Source organism: Pipistrellus hanaki, assembly GCF_964339955.1.
Source record: "Pipistrellus hanaki genome assembly, chromosome: 18".
NCBI classification, from domain to species: Eukaryota; Metazoa; Chordata; class Mammalia; order Chiroptera; family Vespertilionidae; genus Pipistrellus; species Pipistrellus hanaki.
Window position 1 is genome coordinate 30,058,988 of NC_140520.1, and position 25,616 is coordinate 30,084,603.

Here is a 25,616-nt window from a genome sequence, read left to right on the forward strand (position 1 = left end):
TTAAAACAAGGCAGCATGCAATACAGATGCAAGCAAAAGCTGCACAAGTACATCAAGATGAGAAGGCCTGAAAAGTTCAAGAAACGTGTTTAATTTACTGTCTCTTCCTGATGTGAAGACACTGTACACACAGGTGCCACCTACTGCAACAGCAAGATCTATAAGAAACCAGAAAACAAATGACCTGTAACTCTAAAAACGAGTACCAAGTTTCAAACTTAGCAGAAGAAATCAATGTTGGTTACATTTCAGTGGGCAGAAATATTATTGTACTTAAGCCCATATACATTCATATTCTATCTGGACTCTTCATTGTCTAAAGGAAGTTCCCCAGAATCACTTAGGGTCTGCAGTAAGCCAGAAAAGAGTCCTTGCTTAATTTCGAATATCACTCAATGAATATTTGGGATATTTAGTGGATATTAGACTACAAAAGAAAATACAGTCACCAACACAAAGTAGACTATCATATAAAGGGTAAGGTATTTCTAGACTGGTTTGCTTAATTTCAAGCTATAAAAACTGTAGAAACTAAAAAAATAATTATAAATGCACTTCTACACATTAATATTTTAATATAAATGGCATCCAAGTTTTGGGACATGTAAGAACAATCTCAGCAATGAGCCCTCCATCTGAGAAAAAATAAAGCCATTTTGAAGGGAATTGAGCACATGTGGGTCTCCACATAGTTGACACACTTTAATTTTGATGAGATCATCTATAAATTATAGCAAAGAAAATGTTCATCGATCTAGTTTAGTGTGACAGCTAGTGCATCCAGCTCATTTTGATCACAGAATCCTTCTCCTATGAATCCCAGCTTAGGGTCCAACTTGTGAAACTCTTAATAGGATCTCAGTTGTCATTGTTTTGTCTGTAGCAATCCCACCACATTATAAAAATCTGTATTATGATTAAAATTAGAAAGATTAGTCTAAAAACAAGAATTTACTACATTAGAGAAAAATCATTTTAAGAAGGTACTTTTCCCATTCCAGTTGGTTTAATTCAGTGTTCAGTCTATAATTCCATGATTTTGTTAGAAATTTCATTTACTACTTTGTCCCCAAAAAGTGAGTCTGTGGAATAAATCATTAATGAAGTTCTATTAATTGATTATATAGATCTATTTTGCAGTTTTCACAAGCAAGACATTATTTTATCAATCCTTTCTCATGCAATCCTAATGAGACACAATTTTAATTACCAAGAGTATTTTAAGAATGCAAATGAAACACCAAAGCATGTGAATAAATTATGCAAAGAAACAACCATGCATTTTGACTGTCCAGAAAGCCATAAATAATACTGCAACATCTTAAATCTTAGAAATGTTCTGTAGCACCTCTGCTCTGAAACTGCCATTATTTTTATTAAATTTATAGATTAAATTATATGTTGGCATGTTTACTTCTGCTCTTTTTATTTCATAAAAAAATTATCAAGTGTTTAAAGAATGAAGGTGCTTTGGATTTACTGGCACAGTGACAGTTTGACCACAGTGTTCACAGGGGAAACCTAACCGGCCTAACGTGCGTTTTACAAAAAGACTAACCTTACTAAACTAGTCTAATGTCAAGAAAAGTAATACCCATTTTTCTTCACTCATTTATCAAAAATTCTTACATTTCCTGTAACTGCCACAACCATACTTGATCCTTTCCTTCAACACATATTGTGTAAACTATGTGAGCCTACATAAAGTGTGATACACCAGCCTATTATAGAAAAAAAATTAACCAAACTTATTTTATTGCTTGTGTATACAAGGTAGGAATAGATAGAAAAGTTATTTACAAATTGCCATTACAAAATAACATATCACATGGAAAGCAAGTTAGGTTTTCTATATTTCAACCTTCAAATAAACACAGCAATTGAGAAAGTTCCCTCACCTCACTAGGAATTTGAATTGGAGGGGCCTCTTAAAGCTGTGTTATCTGCATGTGTCTACACATACTACTGCTTCCATTTGTCATGGAATCTGTACATAAAAATAAATGCAAATGTCCACTCTCACTTGTCAGGTTGTTTCTTCTTGAACCACTGGTGTTAATTGAAATATGATATTTCCATGGAGAACTCTAAGGTCTCATAACTGAGTGTTATTAATAACCAAAATAATACCTAAGTTATCAGCTCCAGTTGGTGCTTCATCACTGGCATGGAATCTTCTAGAAGAACAAAACAAAACAAAACAAAAACTTTAAAAAGGAGCAAAAAATAGTAAAGCTTACAAATCCTAAATATCTAGGTTTGGATTTTTTGCCTTCATACAAAATCTCTTACAATTTTATTTTCCTTATATAAATTATATTAATGTTTTTCATTTAAAGTAGTATCATAAATATTATAAATTTATATTCAGTCATCAGCATTCTTCCTCCTCTCCAGTAACATTTCCTGTGACAATATTATGTGGTAGAGAGTGCAAATTTGTCATTAGTGTAGACTCAATAATAGCCTATAGATTAAATGGGATTCTACTTATATTTAAATGATACAGGAGAGCTTAATAAATGGTTTAGAGGTGATTCTGTAATGCAGATAAATTTCAGCATAATAAGGCCCATTTATGACAAACCAATAGCTAACATCATACCAGACAATGAAAGACTGTAAGTTTTCCCCTTAAGATCAGGAACAAGACAGGATGACCATGTTTGACATTTCTATTTAACATAATATTAAAAGTTATAATCAGAGCATTTAGGAAAGAAAAAATGCATCCAAATTGGAAAGGAAGGAATCAAGTCACCTCTGTCCTAGATGACATGATCATTTAAGTAGAAAACTATAAAGATGCACACATACACAGGCACACACACTCACCTGTTGGAACTAATAAATAAATCTGGCAAAGTTGCAGTCTATAAAATCAACAAGTAAAAATCAATTTCACTTCATTACACTAACAAGGAGCAAATTAGAAAGGAAATGAGGAAAATCTATTTACAATAGCATCAAGTAAGTGTGGGGAGTTGCCCTGAATGCAGGGGTCCTATATGCCTGAATGCAGGCATGGGTGTAGGACACAGCTCTCCATGTGCCCCCCTTTCCATTAACCTTAAGTGGAAAATTACTACTACCCCTAGGAATGCTGCTCACTGCAGATATCTTTGCTTTAGGGTAAAACAATTGATAGGAGCCTGCTGACACAGAAGGAGCTGTGAGTGAAGAAGGTAGGTAGTTGTAAAAGGTCAGGTGGTTGTAAAAGATCAGGTGCTGAAGGAACTTATCTGTACAGGAACTCATCATGTTAGCAGAAACGGCCACCTGCATGATTGCCTGAAATAAATATTTCCTCCTTCAGAATTGTATTTAAAGATTGGAAAAATAAAATTTGGGGCTGCAGACCTCGGGTCTGAGCCCTCCCGACCCCATCTGTTCTTGTCTGTCTTTTTCTTATCCTCACCCCCTCATTGCCGGCAAGTAAGAGTAGCTCAGTTGGTTGGAGCATCATCCCATACACCAAAAGGTTGTGGTTGGATTCCTGGTAAGAGCTCATACCTAGTTTTCAGGTTTGATCTCCAGTAGGGGCATATACAGAAGGGAGCCAATCCATGTTAGTTCTCTCTCTCTCTCTCTCTCTCTCTCTCTCTCTCTCTCTCTCTCTCAAATCAATAAACATATTCTTGGTTGAGGATAAAAAAGGAGTAAAATACTTAAAGAAGAAACTTAACCAGGAGGTGAAACACTCCGACACTGGAAATTATAAAACATTGCTGAAAGAAATAGAAGACAATATAAATAAATGAAAAGATATCCTGTGCTCATGCATTGGAAGAGATGATATAGCTAAGATGCTAATGCTATGCAAAGAAACCTACAGACTGTATGCAACCCCATCACATCTTGAATATGCTTTTTGCAGAAATAGAAAAATCTAAAATAAAATTCATATGGAACCTCAAGGGACTAGGGATAGCCAAGACAATCTTGAAATGCAAGAGCAAAGTTGAGAGAACTTACATTTTCTGATTTTAAAACTTACTCAAAAGCTACAATAATCAAAAACACAGTGCTACAGGCATAACCACAGGCAGACCAGTTGAGTAGAATACAGAGCCCACAAATAAACCTATGCATATATGGTCAAATGATTGTATGAAAGGGTGCTCAGAACATTTAATGGGGGAAGGGCAATCTTTTCAACAAATGGTTCTTGGAAAGCTGGATATCTACAAAGAAAAGAATGAAGGTGGATCCTTATCTTACATCATATACAAAAATGAACTCAAAGTCGATCAAAGTGCAAAAATTATAAAACTCATAGAAAAAAGCACAGAGGACAAGCTCATGATTTTGGATCTGACTACGATTTTTTGAGTGTGTCACCAAAAGCAAAAGCAATGAAGAAAAAATAGGTAAATTGGATGGACTTCAGCAAAATTAAAAACTTTTATCAATGGTAATTATCAACAGAGTAAAAAGGCAACTCATAGAATAGGAAGGAATATCTGCAAATAATATATCTGATAATATCTTAAACACATAATGAACTCCTAAAACTTAGTGATAGGAAAAACCCAAATCAAAAACATGCAAAAGACTTGAAGAGACATGTCTCCAAAGAAGATATACAAAACATACAAAACACCAATAAGTACATAAAAATATGATCACTAATTATTTGGAAATGAAAATAAAAACCACAATGAGAGACTATTTCATATACATTGTGATGACTAGTATAAGAAAAAAACAACAAACCCAAGTATTGGTAAAGAGGTGGAGAAACTGGAACCTTCCGGCCTCACTGATGGGAATGTGAAATGGTGGTTCAGCTTATCTGAAAATGAGTGCTATACATTTTGATCAATAAGAAGTGCCAGAAAACAGAAATTTAGACACCTGTGTGATGTATGTGTAAAGACTCAATGAAAACATACATTTGATGTCATACCCCCTGTCTGGAAATGAATATGAGATGGAGTTAAATTAAAAAACGTTCTTTTCCATTATTCCATATCATTGCTATTTAATGTCAAAGAAATAAAATCTAAACAAGAAAGACAAAAAAGACCCCCCTTTGTACCTTTAATACATTTTGGGATCTCAGGCTCCCAAGTATTGTTGACTTCACAGACACTAGTGCTGCTGCCTTCAAGGTGAAAGCCCTCATTGCATCGGAATGTAACCTCCGATCTGTACTCAAATTTTTTTCTTGTTGACACCACTCTCCCATTCTCCAGTGCTGGATATTCACATATGACCACTGAAAAGTGAAAAAATTCCAGAATTAATAGAAAGCTGGTTTAACAGGGGAAAGAAAAAACTAGTGAAAATTAGTAATTTCCCGTGGGAACAAAGAGACAAGAAATGGAAGGCAGAATGTTAATTAAAAACAATAACAACAACAACTTTATTTGTGCATTTTAATTCCAGGAAAACAGATACAGAGACATCTAATAACCTTTTCCCACCAAGAACAGACCTTCATTACTATACATTATTGGTTTCCTAAAAGCTGTCCCATTACTGACAAGTTTTGAGAAAGTCTGACTACTCCATACAATTTTGAGGTAAGTACAAAAGCAACTTTGGATGTTCTTTTAGCTCTAGGAATTTTTTTTTTTTAATTTCAGGCTGACACTGACATAGTATCCTGATCTAGAAAGGCAGGAAAGGCTCTTGTATGAAGGTAATGCTTGAGTTCAAAGGTAAGAAGTCGAAAAGAAAGTAGCCATGCAAACATATGCAGAGAGAAAGTTATCAGGTGTCAACAACATGCAAGAACTAGGATGTGCAAGAAATAGAAAGGCCAGTGAACTTAAGGTCGGGTTTTCCAAATATTTTGGACTGAAACTCAGAGATCAGACCTCACATTTTATATTGAAATCTCACAGGTCTGAAATAAAGGTAAAACTTCATAATTAGCCTTCATACCCATGTACTCAGGTAGTCTCCATTCTGTTCTACTTCTTACAAAGTGAAGTGTGGGGCAGGACCCTCTGGATTGATTCCAGGATCCAGTAATGGGTTTCAAAGAAATTGGAAAAACAAAACAAAACAAAAAACAAAACACTGGGCTGGGCAGTACATACAAGAAAACACCTTCTGAGATTAAATCTGAGGGATCATAGGGTCCATAAGGCACTGCTTTTAAACCAGAAGAGTGCACTTCCTCCTGCCTGGGGACCTGAATCAGGATCTTTGCCCTTCAGCCTGAAGAACTTCCTTTAGCAACTCTGGTAGTGCAGACAGGGTGGTGACAATCCTCTTAGCTTTTATCTCAAAACCTTTATTTTTAATTCTCACCTGAGGACATGCTATTATTATTATTTTAAAAAAAATTTAGAGAAGAAGGGAGAGAATGATGCATTGATGTAATAGAGCAACGGAGGTCGGATGCTTGCATATACACCTCAACAGGTGATCAAACCCACAACCTGTGTATGTGCCCTGACCAGAAATCAAACCCACCACTGTTTAGTGAATAGGACAATGCTCAAACCAACTGAATCATACTGGTCAGGTCTTCAAATCTTTTTTTTTTTTTTAATTTTAACTTCATTTTTAATGAATTTCTACTGACCCTTCTCCTAGGGTCACTGAATTGCCCTTGAACTGTAATGGATATTCAACCATTGAGCCATGCTGCCCTGCAGGGTATTTAATGATGTTCTCTTTTTTATTCCTGATATTGATAATTTGTGTCTTCTACTTTTTCTGTCACACAGGCTATAGGTTTATCCATATTATTGATCTTCCCCAAGAACCAGGTGATTGTTTCAATGATTCTCTCGACATGTTTTTTCAATTTTATTGATTTCTATCATTATTTCTTTCCGCTTTCTTGTTCTGTATTCTACTTGCTTTTCCTTTTTAGTTCCTTAAAGTGAAAGCTTATATTCTTGAGCTGAAACTTTTCACTTGTCCTAATGTATGTATTTCATGGTATGAATATTCTTCTAAACAGTGTTTTTGCTCTATTCCACAAATTTTGATACTTCAATATATTGTGTATTCATTTCTACTCAATTTAAAACATGTTCTAATTTCCCTTGTGAATCCTCCTTTTATTCATGGGTTAGTTAGAGGTGTCTTCATAATTTTTAAATATTTGGGGATTTTATAAACATCTTTGTTTTGATTTCTACATTCATTCCATTGTAAAGATACTGTATCATAAATAATTTCAATTTTTGAAATTAAAAAAGTATATATATTGTCTAGAACCATGGTCAGCAAACTGGCTCTCGAGCCACTTGAGGCTCTTTGGCCCCTTGAGTATGGCTCTTCCACAAAATACAACGGCCTGGGCGAGTCTATTTTGAAAAAGTGGCTTTAGAAGAAATTTATGTTTTAAAAATTTGGCTCTCAAAAGAAATTTCAATCGTTGTACTGTTGATATTTGGCTCTGTTGACTAATGAGTTTGCCGAACACTGGTCTAGAACATGGTGTTAGAATTATTACATATGCACTTGAAAAGAGAACATATTTTCCTGTTTCAGTGATTCCTTTTGTTCAAGAGTCAAATACTTTCCAGTATGTTCAGCTTTTGGTCATGCTTGAATGCCTTGGGCATTGTTTTTAAAGTATAGGTAAACCGAAAAAAATATTTTATTGGAGGAGGTAAGATGGCGGAAGAATAGATGGGCGGATTCTGAGCCCGCTCCCGAAGCAGAAAGAGAGAGCAACTGATGGTCTTGTGCTGTGAGTGTTTATTAGCAAGCTGGGAGACAGCGAACACCAGAAGAAACTGCTGGGGGGCTGCTGACGGAGGTGCCCCTCACAGGGAAGCACCCACGCGGGGTGTGTCCCTGCCCGGAGCTACCTACCGGCTTGCACGGGGAAACCTCACCATCTTGAGAGGAAGATAGGATCGTGTCAGAGGCCTGAATATCCACAGCCGCAGCGACCACCAAGCAGCGGTGCCCCTCAGAACGCGGATCCCAGGCGGTGCGAACACCTGACTGCATTGGAATACCCCACTGCTCGGCGAAAAGGTCAGATTTCGCGGGGAGAGGGTGGAGAGTGCTCGCAAGCCTGCGCGCCCGCGCTCGCGGAAGCTGGAGGACAAAGGCAGTGATTACAAGTAGAAGCCCCCGCTGTTGGGCGGGTGTCACCCGTGAGAGTGGACGGGGCTCCTAACAGGGGAGATATCTAAAGAGCAACACATTTGGATCTGGCTCGGAGGGATATCGGAGAGTTGCGGGAGATTGCAGTTGCTCGGGCCTGCCCCCTCCCCCCTCCATAGTTCCTGCTGCAGAGAGGGCAGAGAGAAAAAAAAAAAAAAAAAAGCTGGAGAGGCTCTAGACTAGAGTCTGGAAACTCAACCTAGAAACACTGCCCCCAGAGGCTAATTCACAAATTGACTCTAGTGTAATAAAAACAAAGCAAAACCTGCCTAAAAATCAGGACTGGATCATAACAATAGAGGAAGCAAATGACCTTCATTACTGCAAATTTTACTTAAATTTTTTAAATTTTATTATTATTTTTTTAATTTTTAAATTTTTGTTTTTTATTTTTGTTTTCATTATTTGCAACGTTTACTCAAGAAACTATTTTTTTTCTTTTTCCTCACTTGATTTTACCTTTATAATTATTACATTGTATATGTAATCAACATTATTACTACTATTAATTTACCTTTTTCATCTTATTTTCTTTTGTTTCTTTTTATTATTTTTATTTCATTTGATTATATAGATTTTTTTTTTTAATCTCAGGATTACTGTTCTACAGTCTTTATCTATCTTTCCTTCTCCAACGCTTTATTCTATCTCAACCCTACCTTTATGCCTTCACCCTCTTTCCGATCTTTTCCTTTGGTACCCCGTTTATCTTAACCCTTTCCTGCTCTAGATTTTCCCCATTCCTTCTGTCTACCCCCTCCTAAAATTTCACCCTACTTGTATAAATCTAATTTCCAACTACCTGCTCCAAGCCCATTCACACCTCCCTCGTAGTTGTCCTAACAACAAAACAAAACAAAAAAACAGTCTATCTCTCTAACTCTTTGAAGTTGTATGTTGAGTGTTAACTATACTGAAGTTGTATGCTTTTTTTTTTTAATATAAGATTGATTTGCCTATGCTTTTTGTTTGATTGTATGTTTTTGTTAGCCGGGTTCTAGTCACCATTATTGGTGGTTATTAATATTGCAAACACATTTCTATTCAGTGCCTGTGTGTAGTACCTGGTTGTGTTGTATTTTGTGCCCTTAAATCAAAGCAGGAGAGAGAGAGAACTACACAACCAGACATCCTAGATAATGGGCAGACCAAAAAACAGTCCGCAAATGAAAGAAAAGCAGGCTTCACCAGAAAAGGAAGTAAACGAGATAGACTCAAGCAACCTACCAGAGCAAGAATTCAGAGTAATGATCATAAGATGGCTAAAAAGAATGGAAGACAAATTTGACAATATGAGTAAGACCCAAGAGGAAATGAAGAAGAACCAAGAAGAAATGAAAAATGACATTGCTACTGTAAAGAACTCAATAGAAAGCATCAAGAGTAGATTAGAAGAAGCAGAGGACCGCATCAGTGAGCTAGAAGACAAGATGGAAAAAAATACCCAATTAGAACAGCTTCTGGAAAAAAAAATTAAAAAACAGGAGGAAAGTCTAAGGGAACTTTGGGACAATACAAAACAAAACAATATTAGAATAATAGGGGTTCCAGAAGGAAAGGGAATTGAGGAAGACATGGAAAACGTATTTCAAGAAATAATGACAGAAAACTTTCCTGAGATAGAGAAGAAAAAACCCACACAAATCCAAGATGCTCGCAGAGTCCCAAGCAAAATGAACCCCAGAAAATCCACCCCTAGGCACATTATAATTAAGCTGGCAAATACCAACGACAAAAAAAGAATTTTAAAAGCAGCCAGAGAGAGACAGACAGTTACATATAAAGGAGCCCCCATCAGACTAGCAACTGATTTCTCCACAGAAACTTATCAGGCCAGAAGGGAATGGGATGAAATATACAACGTCATGCAAAGGAAGGGTCTGAATCCAAGAATACTGTACCCAGCAAGGCTATCAATCAAAAGTGAAGGTGAAATCAGGAGCTTCACAGACAAAAACAGACTAAGGGAATTTATCTCCACCAAACCAGCAATGCAAGAAATGCTAAAGGGTCTACTGTAAAATTAAAGAAATTGAAAGCAAAGAAGGAACACAGGGGTATAGAATAAAAATGGCGTCAAATCAGTATCTATCAATAATAACTTTAAATGTAAATGGACTAAATGCTCCAATAAAAAGACATAGGGTAACGGATTGGATAAGAAAACAAGACCCATATATCTGTTGTCTACAAGAAACCCACCTCAGAAAAAAGGATGCACACAGACTGAGGGTGAAGGGATGGAAAAAGGTTTTCCAGGCGAATGGAAATGAAAAAAAAGCTGGGGTAGCAATACTTATATCTGACAAATTAGATCTCAGAGTGAAGGACATAACAAGAGATAATGAAGGCCACTTCATAATACTAAAGGGAGCAATCCAACAAGAAGAAATAACCCTGGTAAATATATATGCACCCAATACGGGAGCACCCCAATATATAAAAAAATTGCTGGAGGACATTAAGGGAGAGATTAATAGCAATACAATCATAGTAGGAGATTTTAATACCCCACTGTCACCCTTTGACAAATCATCTAAACAAAAAATCAGCAAAGAAATATCAATCCTAAATGACTCGCTAGACCAGATGGAATTAATCGACATTTTCAGAACATTCCACCCCAAAGCCACAGAATATACATTCTTCTCAAGCGCACATGGGACATTCTCAAAGATAGACCACATTTTGGGACATAGGCAAAGTCTCTTCAAATTCAAAAAGATAGAAATCATATCAAGCATCTTCTCAGATCATAGTGCCATAAAACTGGAAATTAACTACAATGAAAAAAATCCAAAGAAATCAAACACATGGAGACTAAACAGCATGCTATTAAACAAGGACTGGGTTACCAAAGAAATCAAGGAAGAAATTAAAAACATCCTAGAAACAAATGACAATGAAAACACAACTATCCAAAATCTATGGGACACAGCAAAGGCAGTTTTGAGAGGGAAGTTCATATCCCTACAAGCCTATTGCAAAAAACTGGAAAAAAGGGTAACAAATGAGCTAACTCTACAACTCAAAGAGTTAGAAAAAGAGCAACAAGAAAAGCCCAGAGTAAGCAGAAGGAAGGAAATAACAAAAATCAGAGCACAGATAAACGACATAGAGACCAAAGAAACAATACATAAGATCAACAAAACCAAGAGCTGGTTCTTTGAAAGAATAAACAAGATAGATGGACCTCTAGCCAGACTAACCAAGAAACAAAGAGAGAGGACTCAAATAAACAAAATCAGAAACGAAAGAGGTGAAATAACAACAGACCCCGCCGAAATACAAAGGATTGTTACAAAATACTACGAACAACTCTATTCCAACAAACTGGACAACCTGGAGGAAATGGACATATTCCTAGAAAAATACAACCTTCCAAAACTCAATCTGGAAGAATCTAAAAATCTCAATAGAGCAGTGACTTGGGAAGAAATTGAAACAGTCATCAAAAAGCTTCCAGCAAACAAAAGCCCAGGGCCAGATGGCTTCACAGGAGAGTTTTATCAAACATTCAAGGAAGAACTAAAACCTATCCTCCTCAGACTATTCCAAAAAATTCAAGAGGAAGGAACACTTCCAAACTCCTTCTATGAAGCCAGCATCACCCTAATACCAAAACCAGATAAAGACAACTCAATGAAAGAGAATTACAGGCCAATATCCCTAATGAACATAGATGCCAAAATCCTCAACAAAATTCTAGCAAATCGGCTCCAGCAGAGCATCACAAAGATCATACACCATGACCAAGTAGGATTTATTCCAGGAATGCAAGGTTGGTACAACATCCGCAAATCAATAAACGTGATTCATCACATAAACAAGTTGAAAGATAAAAATCATATAGTCATATCAATTGATGCAGAAAAAGCATTTGATAAAATCCAACACCCTTTCCTGATAAAAACTCTCAACAAGGTGGGAGTACAAGGATCATACCTCAACATAATAAAAGCTATATATGATAAACCCACAGCCAACATCATACTCAATGGGCAAAAACTAAAACCATTCCCTCTAAGATCAGGAACAAGACAGGGATGCCCACTATCGCCACTCCTCTTTGACATAGTACTGGAAGTACTAGCCATTGCAATTAGACAAGAGGAGGAAATAAAAGGCATCCAAATTGGAAAAGAAGAAGTAAAGTTATCCTTATTTGCAGACGACATGATATTGTATATAAAAAACCCAAAAGACTCCATTAAAAAACTAATTGGCTTAATAAATGAATTTGGCAATGTAGCAGGATACAAAATTAACGCCAAGAAATCTATGGCATTTCTATACACCAACAGCGAATTTATAGAAACAGAGACTAAAAAAGCAATTCCATTTACCATCGCACCAAAAAAATTAAGATACCTGGGAATAAACTTAACTAAGGAAGTAAAGGACCTATATGCGGAAAACTACACGACACTAAAAAAAGAGATAGAGGAAGATGTAAACAGATGGAAGAACATACCATGTTCATGGATTGGTAGAATCAACATCATCAAAATGTCCATACTTCCTAAAGCAATCTATAGGTTCAATGCACTCCCCATTAAAATACCAACGGCATATTTCACTGACCTAGAAAGAACTCTCCAAAAGTTCATTTGGAACAATAAAAGACCCCGAATAGCCACAGCAATCCTGAGAAAGAAGAGTAAAGTAGGAGGGATCTCAATACCAGACTTCAAACTGTATTACAAAGCCACTGTTCTCAAAACAGCCTGGTACTGGCACAAAAACAGACATATAGATCAATGGAATCGAATCGAGAACCCAGATATCAACCCAAATCACTATGCTCAATTAATATTTGACAAAGGAGGCACAAATATACAATGGAGTCAAGACAGTCTCTTCAATAAATGGTGTTGGGAAAATTGGATAGATACATGCAAAAGAATGAAACTAGATCACCAACTTACACCATACACAAAAATAAACTCAAAATGGATACAGGACTTAAACATCAGACGGGAAACCATAAAAATACTAGAAGCATCCACAGGCAACAAAATCTCAGACATATGCCTAAAGAACTTCTTCACTGATACTGCCCCTAGGGCAATGGAAGCTAAAGAGAAAATAAACAAATGGGACTACATCAAAATAAAAAGCTTTTTTACAGCAAAAGAAACCATCAACAAAACAACAAGAAAGCCCACTGTGTGGGAGAACATATTTGCAAATGTTACCACTGATAAAGGTTTAATCTCCAACATCTACAAACAGCTTATACAACTAAATAAAAGGAAGATTAATGATCCAATTAAAAAATGGGCAATGGACCTAAATAGAATATTTTCAAAAGAAGACAGAAGGAAGGCCAAAAGGCACATGAAAACATGCTCAAAGTCACTAATTATCCGAGAGATGCAAATCAAAACAACAATGCGGTACCATCTCACACCTGTCAGAACGGCCAACATCAACAAATCAACAAACGACAAGTGTTGGCGAGGTTGCGGAGAAAAAGGAACCCTCGTGCACTGCTGGTGGGAATGTAGACTGGTGCAACCACTGTGGAGAACAGTATGGAGTTTCCTCAAAAAACTGAAAATGGAACTCCCATTTGACCCAGTAATCCCACTCCTAGGAATATATCCCAAGAAACTAGAAACACCAATCAGAAAGGATATATGCACCCCTATGTTCATAGCAGCACAGTCTACAATAGCTAGAATCTGGAAACAGCCTAGGTGCCCGTCAGCAGATGATTGGATCAAAAAACTTTGGTACATCTACACAATGGAATACTATGCTGCCATAAAAAAGAAGGAATTCTCATCATTTGCAGCAACCTGGATAGAACTAGAGAACATCATGCTGAGTGAAATAAGCCTGTCAATGAAAGAGAAATACCACATGGCCTCACTCATTTATGGATATTAAAAAACATTATAAACTGACAAACCAAAAGATAGATATAGAGACAGTAAAGCAACAAGTAGACTGTAAAATTACAGGGGGAGAGTAGGGAGATCTGGGGGAAATAAGAGATCAACCAAAGGACTTGTATACATGCATATAAGTACAACCAATGGACACAAAACTCTGGGGAGGGAGGGTATGTATGGGGGGGGCAATGTTAAAATATGTACACAGATAATAATTTAATAAAAAAAAAATAAAAAAAAATAAAGTATAGGTAAACCTCTGAGTAATTTCAGGCTACAACAATAAATGAGTATTGAAGTAAAGAAGGTTACAGTTGTTTTGATGGGTTATGATATTCAATTCGCAAAAAAATAAAATGAATAAAATACAATGCAATATGTGTGAAGGGCAATAAAGCAAAGCACAATTAAACAATGTATGCCTTCATGCTTTACTTAGACTTTATCAATCTAATTGATGAGAAGGTCAATCCCTTACAATTTATTCTAGCATTTTGGCCAGCCAGAACTGTCAAACTTCTTGTATTATGAATAAAACTTCATTAAAGCCAGTGTATGTTTTTTGATGCTTTCTAGCCCCCAAAAATTTAACTTATGCATATACATAGTAATTAACAATGTATAAACAGCAATGTCAAGAATGTATGTGGTGAATAGTGGGAAACTCTGCCAGTAGAATTATTTTTATTCTGTTTCACTCATAAATTAGATTAGAAACAAATATGCATGTTTGGAGGAACAAGCATACATGACTGTATTTATTTATTTTTTTTACTTGGTGGCCAAAGTATTCAAAAGTTGGTAAAAGTTTCCACACTGTTTTTGTTTTTAAATGGGAGGGAAAGAAATAAAAATGTTATTACCTTTACACTCAGGAGATTCTGAGCTCCATTGGTTAAGCCCAGAACAAACAAGTGTGCTCTCTCCAACAAGTGTATATTCATCTAGTCCTATTGAAGGATTGCAATCATAAGTAACTTCTTCTTTATATTCAAATCTATCCTTTTGGTTTTTGGTGAATCTTCCATTTGGTATTTGTTTAGGTGATTTACACCAAATCTCTTAAAAAGAGAAAATAAAAAAGGACAGGAAAGGCAATAGAAAAAGTAAAAGATTAAGACAGCATTAGTAGTGTCCTATGAATTGCCTTCCATAGTTCATTATCATATGATTTTTACATCTAGTTGCAAATCCAATATACATTTAAAACAAAATTTATAGAAAGAAATGTATTATCCCAACTTAAACCATTAATAGAAAAATGAAATTCTAGACTAAAACCTATTTTCTTAAATACCCATAGAAGCTATCTGTATGAAATACTTGTGTGTATCTGTAAGGCCATGCTAAGTTTTTTTCTAATCATAAGAGATGCTGACAATTTAATGAGAAAATATGATTTAGGAAAACTCAGTGCTAGTTGAGAAATGCTACATCCATTTCTGAATCAGAGGTTCTCAGGTATACCACGATTTTGTCTTTTCTCATGTCATCCTTTATGTGAAATTTTCCAATGGCTTTAGACTTTCTGATAATGCCACAGAATGAATCTGGAGGTCTTCCTTTAAGCCAGATACTAAAGAGATTAGAAAAAATGTAAAGCAATGACACTCTTCCCTTTGTTTTGGAAATGTTTGATGTTACAAAAAAATATGTTGCATTTGTTAACATGCATTGAGTTTATTATTCTTAAAAATTAATTAATGAATAATTATTTAAAAATCTCTGTTTTAATTCCAATATAAGGAATATCAATAGCACTAACCCACTTGCAGAAAAGCTCTGTGGGGTCTTGGTTAATTATAAAGTATACAGGGGTCCCCAGGCCAAAAAGTTTGAGAACGGTTGCTGTAAATTCTAAAGAGAATGTACTTACTTTCACATCTTGGTGAAGCATCACTCCATTCCACATCATTTCCAGAGAGTTCACAATGTAGAATTTTTGTTCCAAGTAGGTAGTAACTAAATGAGAAAAGGAATGATTATTGTTTCTTTATCAGTTACCAAGAACACATACTAATAAATAAGTTTTTGTATGGTTGTTTTTCTGCACTACAGTACCTTGAAAGAGAAGTTTTTGAAGTGACAGGTATTGAATATGTTAACTGAATCTACAATGTAATGAAATGGGGAGATTCTTCATATGAACACACATTGTCTTAGAGCCAAGTGTCTAAATAAACCTGTCACGCTGGACAATCTGGTGATTGCTACTTCTGGCAGGCACCTCGCACTGTCACACCTATGTCCTTGCTCATGCCATTCTGCTCTGTCAGGGCAACTATTGAGTAGAAAGATCTGGCCCAAGAGCTGACATGACTGCATTTGAGTCCCAGCTCCAAGGCTGACTTGCTTGTTGAGCTTGGACAAATTGTTTAATGTTTCCCTTTATTTTTTTTTAATAACTTTTAATTTTTGTTAACCCGCACCTGATGATTTCTTTTCAATTAATTTTTAGGGTCATTTGAAGGCGGGGGAGAGACAGAGAGAGAGAAACATGGATGTGAAAGAGATGCATCTATAATATGTGCCCTTGCTCAGAATAAAACTTGGGACCCTTCAGTTCACAGTTTGGTGACCTAACCTCTGAGTCAAAATGGTTGGGGCTGGTTCCCTTTCTTAAATCCTCCATGTGTGGAAAGGTATATATGTCATGGGATGGTTTTGAGTAGCAGGTGAATTGGCATCTGGAACACAGTGAGAGCTAGGCAAGTTTTTGACGTTCTGAATACTCTTCAGATTAGAGTATCTTCCTAGGTGTAGCTCAGGGAGCCTCCTCCTCTATGAAATCTCTGATGATTTAAATTCATAGAACTCTCTCCTCCTTCTGCACTCTCCTTATAACCATCATGAACAAGTCTACTTCTGTGGTACTTGTTGTTTATTATTGTCCTTGGACACCTTTGTATATATTGTGCTTCTCAATGAGGCTAACACTTCTTTGAGAATATCTATGTCAGATGTTTTCAACCGTTTTCATCTCATGGCACACAAAAACTAATTACTAAAATTCTGTGGCACTCCAAAAAATATATTTTTGCCCATCTGACAAGAAAAAGAGGTAAATTTTGATTCTTTCACACTGGACGGCTATTGTTGTGTTGACTCTTGCCATTAAAAAAAAAAAAAATATATATATATATATATATATATATATATATATATATATATATAATATTTATTTATTAATTTCAGAGAGAAAGGGAGAGGGAGAGATAGAAATACCAATGATGATAGAAAATCATTGATTGGCTTCCGCCTGCACACCCCACACTGGGGATTGAGCCAGCAACCCAGGCATGTGCCCTGATTGGGAATTGAACCATGATCTCCAGGTTCATAGGTTGTCGCTTAACCACTGAGCCATGCTGTCTAGGCTTGCCATTGTTTTATTTGACAATCTAAGGGGAAAGTAGTCAGTGCCCCAACTAAATAGCAGATATTCCTCAGGAACCTGGGGCCAGAAGACGTTGAACTAATAGACTCAAAATGATAAAAAAAAAAAAAAAAAAAAAAAAAAAAAAAGTTCAATCAAAAGTCCTTTCTATAGCAAAACTGTGCTTTTATAGTGAGGGAACTATTAAGACTTTCCAAAAATAAAAGTTAAGAGAAGTTGCTATCACTATACCTAATATGCAAAGAATGCTTAGGAGTGCCCTAAAAGGCGAAATAAAAGGACACTAGAGAATAACGTTACCTGGGCAGTCAGTCCTTGCGCTGCGGAGTCTCCCCCATTGGCCAAGATGGTACTGGGGCTGATTCTTACACTTGGGGCACCACAAGTTCTAAAGATGAATGGACAGGACCCAAGTGTGCCAAAATCTAGCAAGATAAAAATTGCATAGAAAAAAATTCCTATCCTCCCTATCAATATAAAATCTGGGGGCTTGGACAGGAAGCGGGGAAGGTCTTTGAGCTGAGAATTCCGGGTCTTGGGCACCTGAATAAAACCTCTTTCCTTTTGTAGCGGCACCTGCCTCCCAAGTTTGGGTTTCCTTGCAGCAGGCAGCCAAACCTATGTTTTTTGGTTACATCAGTCATGCCTTAAGGATCAACATCTCACTGTGGGTATATTCATGGGCAATTATTAAATCTGGTATTATGATAACAATGGTTTGTAAATGTATTTTTTATGTTCTATGTGATTTAAGAAACTAATCTTACAATGAAAATAAATGGTATAAGAGCTATTATTTCATTTATTATTTGGATGATAGTATGATATTAACAACCCAAAAGGATGGGGATGGAGCTGATAAGGATCAATTATTGAAATGTATTGAATTTAAGTTGCTATAAATTCAAATAATAATGTTATATGTCTAGGATTTTAAATGTAATCATCTGGGAACTGGAAACAAAATCACTATAGAATATACACAACAGAAAATGAATAAGGGATTACAGCATTTCATTATAAGACTTAACCAGCAAATGAAAAGAGAACTGCACAAAAAAAAGCTTTAAAAAACAAAGAGCTTTCTCCTTGTCTATAATTATTTTTAATTTAAAAAAAATGTATATATATGTTATTTTATTTTGGAGAGAGGGGAAGAGAGAGGGAAAGAAACATCAATGTGAGAGAGAAACATCAGCTGCATCCTGTGTGCCCCTCACTGGAGATCAAGCCTGAAACAGAGGCATGTGCCCTGACAGGGAATGGAAATGTGTCTCCTGGTTCACAGTTTGACATTTAATCACTAAGCAATGCTGGTCAGGCAATAATTACTTTAAATTTAAATGGATTAAATTTGACAATATGTAGATATGGACAGAATGGATAAAAACAAAAGATCCATCTACATGCTGTCTATAGGAGACTCACCTGGGATTCAAAGAGATGAACAAGGACAAAGTGAAAGAATGGAAAAAGATTTTCCATGCACCTTGTCACCAAAAGAGGGTAGAATCATTCACTATACTAGTTCAGACAAAATAGACTTTGAATCAGAAAAGTTTATAAGAGATAAGCATCTTATATTTTAATCAGTTTCACAAGCTGCAAGAAGATATAATTATAAACATTTATGCACCAAATAAGAGACCTTCAAAATACATGAAGCAAAAGCTACACAACTGTAGAGAGAAATACACATTTCTATGAAACAGGCATTTCTCCATTAATAGTTGGAAACTTTAATATCCCACTCACAATGGTAGATAGCACAACTAGACTGAAATCAGACTGAAAATAGAGGATTCAACAACACTTCAACAACTGATCTCACAGACACAGAGCACCATAGAACAGAATTCAAATTCCCCTCAAAAGCACACAGGACATAGTCCGGGGTAGACCGTACTTGGAGCCACAAGTTAATATTAACTAATCAATAGCTTTAAAAATATATACATCATGCAATGTCTCTTCTCTGACCACAAAGTGGGTACAATTGCAAAACAAAAATCTTCACAGACAAAAGGAACAGGCTCACTGACTAGCCATACGCTCCCCAGAAAAAAGGACCAGGTCCTGGGGCACGCAGTCTGCACCTCCAGCAGCAGCAGGGACAGATGAAGGCAAGCATTTCTGCCCTCCTGGTTTAATGGGTTCTCTTACAGCTTTGAGGAGGAAGATGTAAGTTATTCTGAAGGAAGTTACATGGGCTACAGATAAGGGGGCAGAAGAAGGGTAAGTGGGGCTAGTTCTGGGATAGGTGCACAGATATGTAGGAAGAAGTGTTTGCTGCTTTTGAATGGTTTATTGGCAGCAATCGGAAAGGTTGCTGTGTAAGTAGGACACAGTGAAATCTGGTGGTCAGCTAGCCCTTGCTTGAATAGGAGCTATAAGAGCTCTTCTATTCACAGGATTCTGAAGTAGCTCTGGAAGTTCATTTAAAGTTTCAACACACATTTCATTAGTTCCTGCCATTTTTTCTGTTACCTGATCAATTCCCCGTCTCTCTTTCCACCCTTTGACTTATTATAGTTTAATTTAGGACTATGTCGCCACAGTTACTACATTTAAAAATATATATTTTATTGATTTTTTACAAAGAAGAGAGAGGGATAGAGAGTTAGAAACATAGATGAGAGAGAATCAATCATCAATCAGCTGCCTCTTGCAACCCCCGCCCCTCCTACTGGGGATGTACCCTCAACCAAGGTACATGCCCTTGACCGGAATCGAACCTGGGACCTTTCAGTCCACAGGCCAATGCTCTACCCACTGAGCCAAACCGGTTTCGGCAGTTAGTACATTTTTAATGACTAAGATAGATTTATCATTACTTACTAGAGGCCTGGTGCATGAAATTTCATGCACTGGAGGGTATCCCTCAGCCTGGCCTGTGCCCTCTCACAGTCCGGATGCCTCGCTCCTTACTGCAGCGGAGGCAGGAGAGGCTTCCACCGCCAGCCATCAGCTGGCTTCTGGCTGAGCAGTGCTCCCCCTGTGGGAGTGCTCTGACTACCAGGGGGCAGCTCCTGCATTGAGCATCTTCCCCATGGTGGTCAGTGCGCATCATAGTGACCTATCACTCCATTGTTTGGTTGAATTACATATTAGGATTTTCTTATATAAGTTAGTATGACACAATTTTGTTTCCTTCAAGTTAAATTTCTTTATTTATTACACATCTTTTCAGTCTCCATAAAAAGCCCAAGGGTTGGTTGGCTGTAAGTACAACTTGTTCCTCAGACAGCAAGATGAAATCAACAGAATGGAAATGCTTGAGAAGAAGAGAACCAGACCAACAATGGGACCAGCAACACTGACCTTCTTCCTCCAAGAAGCAGCTTACTTACCCCTCATTACAAACATACTGAGCTTGTGTACCAAACTCATGACTCCCATTTACATAGATTATTTCTCCATTTAGCAGTTCTTCTAGCTGTGTACATGACTTTTCTAAAAGAAAACACATTTGTTTAAACCAATTTCAAAACAGATTTGAATCAAAATAAAAATTCTACAATGCGCTATTAAGTTGGTGGAAATCTTCTTCTTATTTATTGTTATTACATTTATTGGGGTGACATTGGTTAATGAGCATACATAGGTTTCAAACATACATTTCTATGATGCATGATCTGTATATTGTGTTGTGTGCCCACCACCCAAATGGTCACATAAATTTAGTCCCCTTTAGCCTGTACTGCTGTGGGAAGCCACCATTGTCTTCACTATCAGAGATTTGTAAAGAAGGAATCCGGAATGCTGGTGACCCTTAAGCCCCTGGCAAGGGCCAGAGCTGTGCACCGATTGTTTAGTCCAGACAATGGGGGCTCAAGCCATTTCCTGACCAAATAGTCTCACAGTAAATCTCTCTAATATTTACTGACCTTTAAGATAGTCTGTCTGTTACCTCAATTACCTGCCTAAGAGCTAGGTTGTGTGTCCAAAATTGAATAAAAGGCTGGCGAGGCCTGGGCACCAGTGGAAGTCCTTTCTCTTACATTGGGCTTGCCCGCCTGGCCCCCAATATTTCCAAATTATTATTTCTTGTCTCGTTTCCTTCATTTGCGTGTGGACCTTTCTCCAGATCCCAAACCCTGAACTACGTGGGATGTGGGTTACCACATACTACTGTCACCAACATCCCGTCTCCCTTCTGGTGACCACCAAACTGTGGTCTGTGTCTATGAATTTCAGTTTTATATCTCACATGAGTGAAACAATACAGTTTTTTTTTAGTTTTTTTCTGACTGACTTATTTCGCTTAGCATAATATTCTCGAGGTCCATCCATGTTACTGCTGATGGCCAAACTTAAGATTCTCATTTACGCAGAGCAGTGGTTGGCAAACCACATGCAGCTCTTTGGCCCCTTGAGTGTGGCTCTTTCATAAAATACCACGTGTGGGCCCACACGTACAGTGCGACTGAAACTTCGTGGCCCATGCGCAGAAGTTGGTTTTTGGCTCTCAAAAGAAATTTCAATCTTTGTCTTGTGGATAATTGGCTCTGTGGACTAATGAGTTTGCTGACCACTGACCCAGAGCATTGATGGCTAAATAAAAAATTTCCAGGAGAGTTTTAAGACCTGAAAAAAATACACAGCTACCTAAAACGTACATCCACATGAGAAAGCCATCCTGGTAATAGTGGAATATGCAGTCTACATTGGGTGAAAGTCTCTAGAGCTATAAAAATTAAAATGTTGTGTACTTACTTCTACAAGCCTCCCGGAGAGATGTCCATGTGCCATCAGGCTGACACTCTGTGGTGGTAAATGCAGGAAAACGATGCTTGTATCCTGGGCGACATTCATATTCTACCTTTTCCCCCGGATGATAAGGGGGTTCGGGATCACCCATGGGTTTCATAGATTGGAACGTTGGCGGGTTATCACAGGCATCTGGACATAACAAAATAAGAACATGAACATAAAGTGTTCTCTCTTTTTCACCAGTCACAGACTATGGCCTTCCAGAACAAATGGAGGTCCTTGGCAAGATTTTATTTTATTTTTAAATATATTTTATTGATTTTTTTTACAGAGAGGAAGAGAGAGGGTTAGAGAGTCAGAAACATGGATGAGAATCATCCATCAGCTGCCTCTTGCACACCCCCTAGTGGGGATGTGCCCGCAACCAAGATACATGCCCTTGACCGGAATTGAACCTGGGACCCTTGAGTCCACAGGCCGATCGATGCTCTATTCACTGAGCCAAACCGGTTTCGGCCTTGGCAAGATTTTAAGTGGTTGTGCCAGGCTTCTACCAGATGAGGTGTGGTTGCTTTCAATAGAAGCTTTTGAATATTTTTTCCTTTTTTTGGGTGGGGTGGGGTGGGGGGATGAGCATAAGCTGAATATTCTTTCAACAGTAAATTGGAGAGACAGCAGGGGCATTTTTGGTTTAAAATATATTTATAGATATGCATCCTTCCCATTTTTTTTCTGAGTTCATTTCACACTCACCTCTCCCCCTAAGAAGGCTTTATAGCCCTGGATCAAATTACTCTTACACAGTTTGAAACACAAACTGATGATGGCTTGTTACCTCAGGCTCAGTCTCCTTTCAGGAGGCAAAGTTCCTAGAGGTCAGGATCACATGCCTTTTTTTCTTACTACCCTCTGTACCCCTTGCGTGCTCAAGAGATGCTATAGTAGGTGCTGACTCTTAAATAAGCATTGTGGATTTCATAGGTCAAAATACTTATGGACTAAACTATTTTAAAATATAAGACTTCATTTTCATATGTTTCACATTAATAAGTGAATAAAGGTTAATTAAATGTTAAAATTTATAACTTTAACACTATTTTAAATATAATGCATTCTTTCTTCACTCATCAATGGATCATGCTTGGCCACCAAAGTTCTGAGGTAGCTGTTGAAGCTGTGTTACTGTATTGCTATGCTGTTAGAATTTTTTCTTTCTGGATTTTTTTGGTAGTTTTTTCTTTCTTTCTAGGATAGTATCATTCCTGCTTCTGACATCCCTCTTCCTTTAAATTGTCTGTGGGCTTGAAAACCTAGCAAACCTGATGGAATTAGTATGTAAGATAATGTGATGGAGACACATCAAGTAAAGTCCTGAAGGGCTAAAAGCATGCAGAGGTCCCTCCTGTAAGAGTAAGGATCTAAGAAAGGAGCTAGATCTATGCTGATCCCTGAGAAATCTCTTTTTTTATGCCCTGGATTGATGTTAAACTTTAAAAAATATATATTTATATATATTAACTACTTATATATATTATAATGTATATAAGTAAATTAATTACTTATAAGTAAATAAGTATATAAGTAAATATATATATTTACTTCATATTCTACCTTTTCCCCCGGATGATAAGGGGGTTCAGGATCACCCTTGGGATTCATAGATTGGAACGTTGGTGGAACATAAATTACTTATAATTTACTTATAAGTAAATTAAATACTTATATATATTATATATATTAAATACTTATATATATTAAATATATATATTTACTTCTATCAAATAACAAAGAATATATGACTCTTAAATGGATTGGGTGAACACTGGTTAAAAACATTATGTAAATTTCAGGTGCACAATGTTGTAATAGGACATCTGTATACTCTATTGTAAAGTTTAGTCTCCTTCCTTCACCTCCTTTTAACCTCTTGCTCACTACCATGTTACTATTTGTGAGCTGTTTTATTTCTTTGCTTTTTTCATTTGTTGCTTAAAAAAACAACAGCTGTTAGCTTCTGCTGAATATTTTAGTTCATTTTTCTGGAACTTACTAGTTATCATGTCCTTTTCTGGCTGACTTACTTCCTTAGCATAATCCTCGCAAGATCCATCCATGTTGTTGCAAATGGCAGTTTAATATTTTTTTATAAATGAGTTGTATTCCACTGTACATATGTACCTCTCCCTCTATATCCAATCATTTGTTGAAGGACACTTAGTTTCCAAGTCTTAACTATTGTAAGTAATGCTGCAATGAACATACTGTTCCATATATCTTTTTTAAATATATATTTTTATTGATTTCAGAGAGGGAGAGAGAAATAGAAACATTCATGATGAGAGAGAATCATGGATCGGCTGCCTCCTGCAAGTCCTCCACTGGTATCGAGCCCCCAACATAGGCATGTGCTCTTAACTGGACTCGAACCTGGGACCCTCAGTACATTAGCTAATGCTCTATCCACTCAGCCAAACCAGCTAGAGATCCATATATCTTTTATAAAATATATTTTTATTAATTTCAGAGAGGAAGAGAGTGAGAGAGAGAGATAAAAACATCAATGATGAGGAAGAATGATCAATGATGATCAGCTGCCTCCTGCACACCCCCTACTGGGGATGGAGCCTGAAACCTGGGCATGTGGCCTTGGCTAGCATCAAACCTGGGACCATTTAGCCTGCAGACAGTTGCAAGTGCAGAAGCCCCAAAGTGGCAGAGTGTGGCCTCTGAGCAGAAGGGCCTTCCCTCTCAGCAGTCACTTGTTAAAGGCTCTCAGAGAGTCAGGCTCCTTCCTCCAGGGCCCCTGACTGGGGTTGTCACACCAGCACTGTGGTTTGGTGACTGTCCACCAGTCCCAGTAAATGTCAGCAAACCTTTATTAATTGCCTACTGTGCGCCTGGCACTGGGGATCTAACAGGGAGCAAAGCACAGCCACTGTTTATGTTCATGTGTGTTCCTGTGCAAACAGACCAAGAGTGGAATAAGCATCATGAAAGTAGGAATGGCTTGTTATTGGTCACCAGTGTGTCCCCAGAACTAGCACAGGGCCTGGCACATGCAAGGCAGATCTTTATTGAATGAATTCTCCTAAGGAGAGAATGCACCATACAAACTGTCTATGTAATAGGATCCTAAAAGTCACTCGGGCATAGAAACACACATGCATACAATGACAGTTTGAAATGCATCGAAGTATAAAATGGTTGTCCTTTTATTGTATATGTTTTATAGAATAAGTATTTTATTCTGCATTATATTTTGCATTCAGTGAAACATGAATCAAACTTAGTGGATGGCCTCCAACTATAGGGGAAAAGCCTATTGATGTTATTTATTGATCATTTATTATGATTAATTTATCACTAGGTTTTGTTACCAGTATTTTCTTGGTTGCTTCTAACTTCTCAAATGGGCCCCAACCTAATGAACAAAAGAAAACACAATGCCCAAAGTATAATACATTTAGGAATACCATAGGATATTATCTATATTGCATGGGAATTAGAACATGATGCCA

General features: G+C 37.1%; 1 protein-coding gene across 1 annotated transcript; it reads right to left on the reverse strand.

Annotated features, from left to right (window-relative positions):
* Positions 1-24,212, reverse strand: LOC311613060 (membrane cofactor protein-like; the record flags this gene model as incomplete). Its single annotated transcript, XM_084866533.1, has 7 exons — positions 1-158; positions 5,042-5,221; positions 14,852-15,049; positions 15,865-15,950; positions 20,736-20,838; positions 22,102-22,287; positions 24,149-24,212. 7 exons carry the CDS (start codon positions 24,210-24,212, stop codon positions 1-3), a joined length of 975 nt encoding a protein of 324 aa, XP_084722659.1.
* Positions 24,213-25,616: the final 1,404 nt, after the last annotated feature.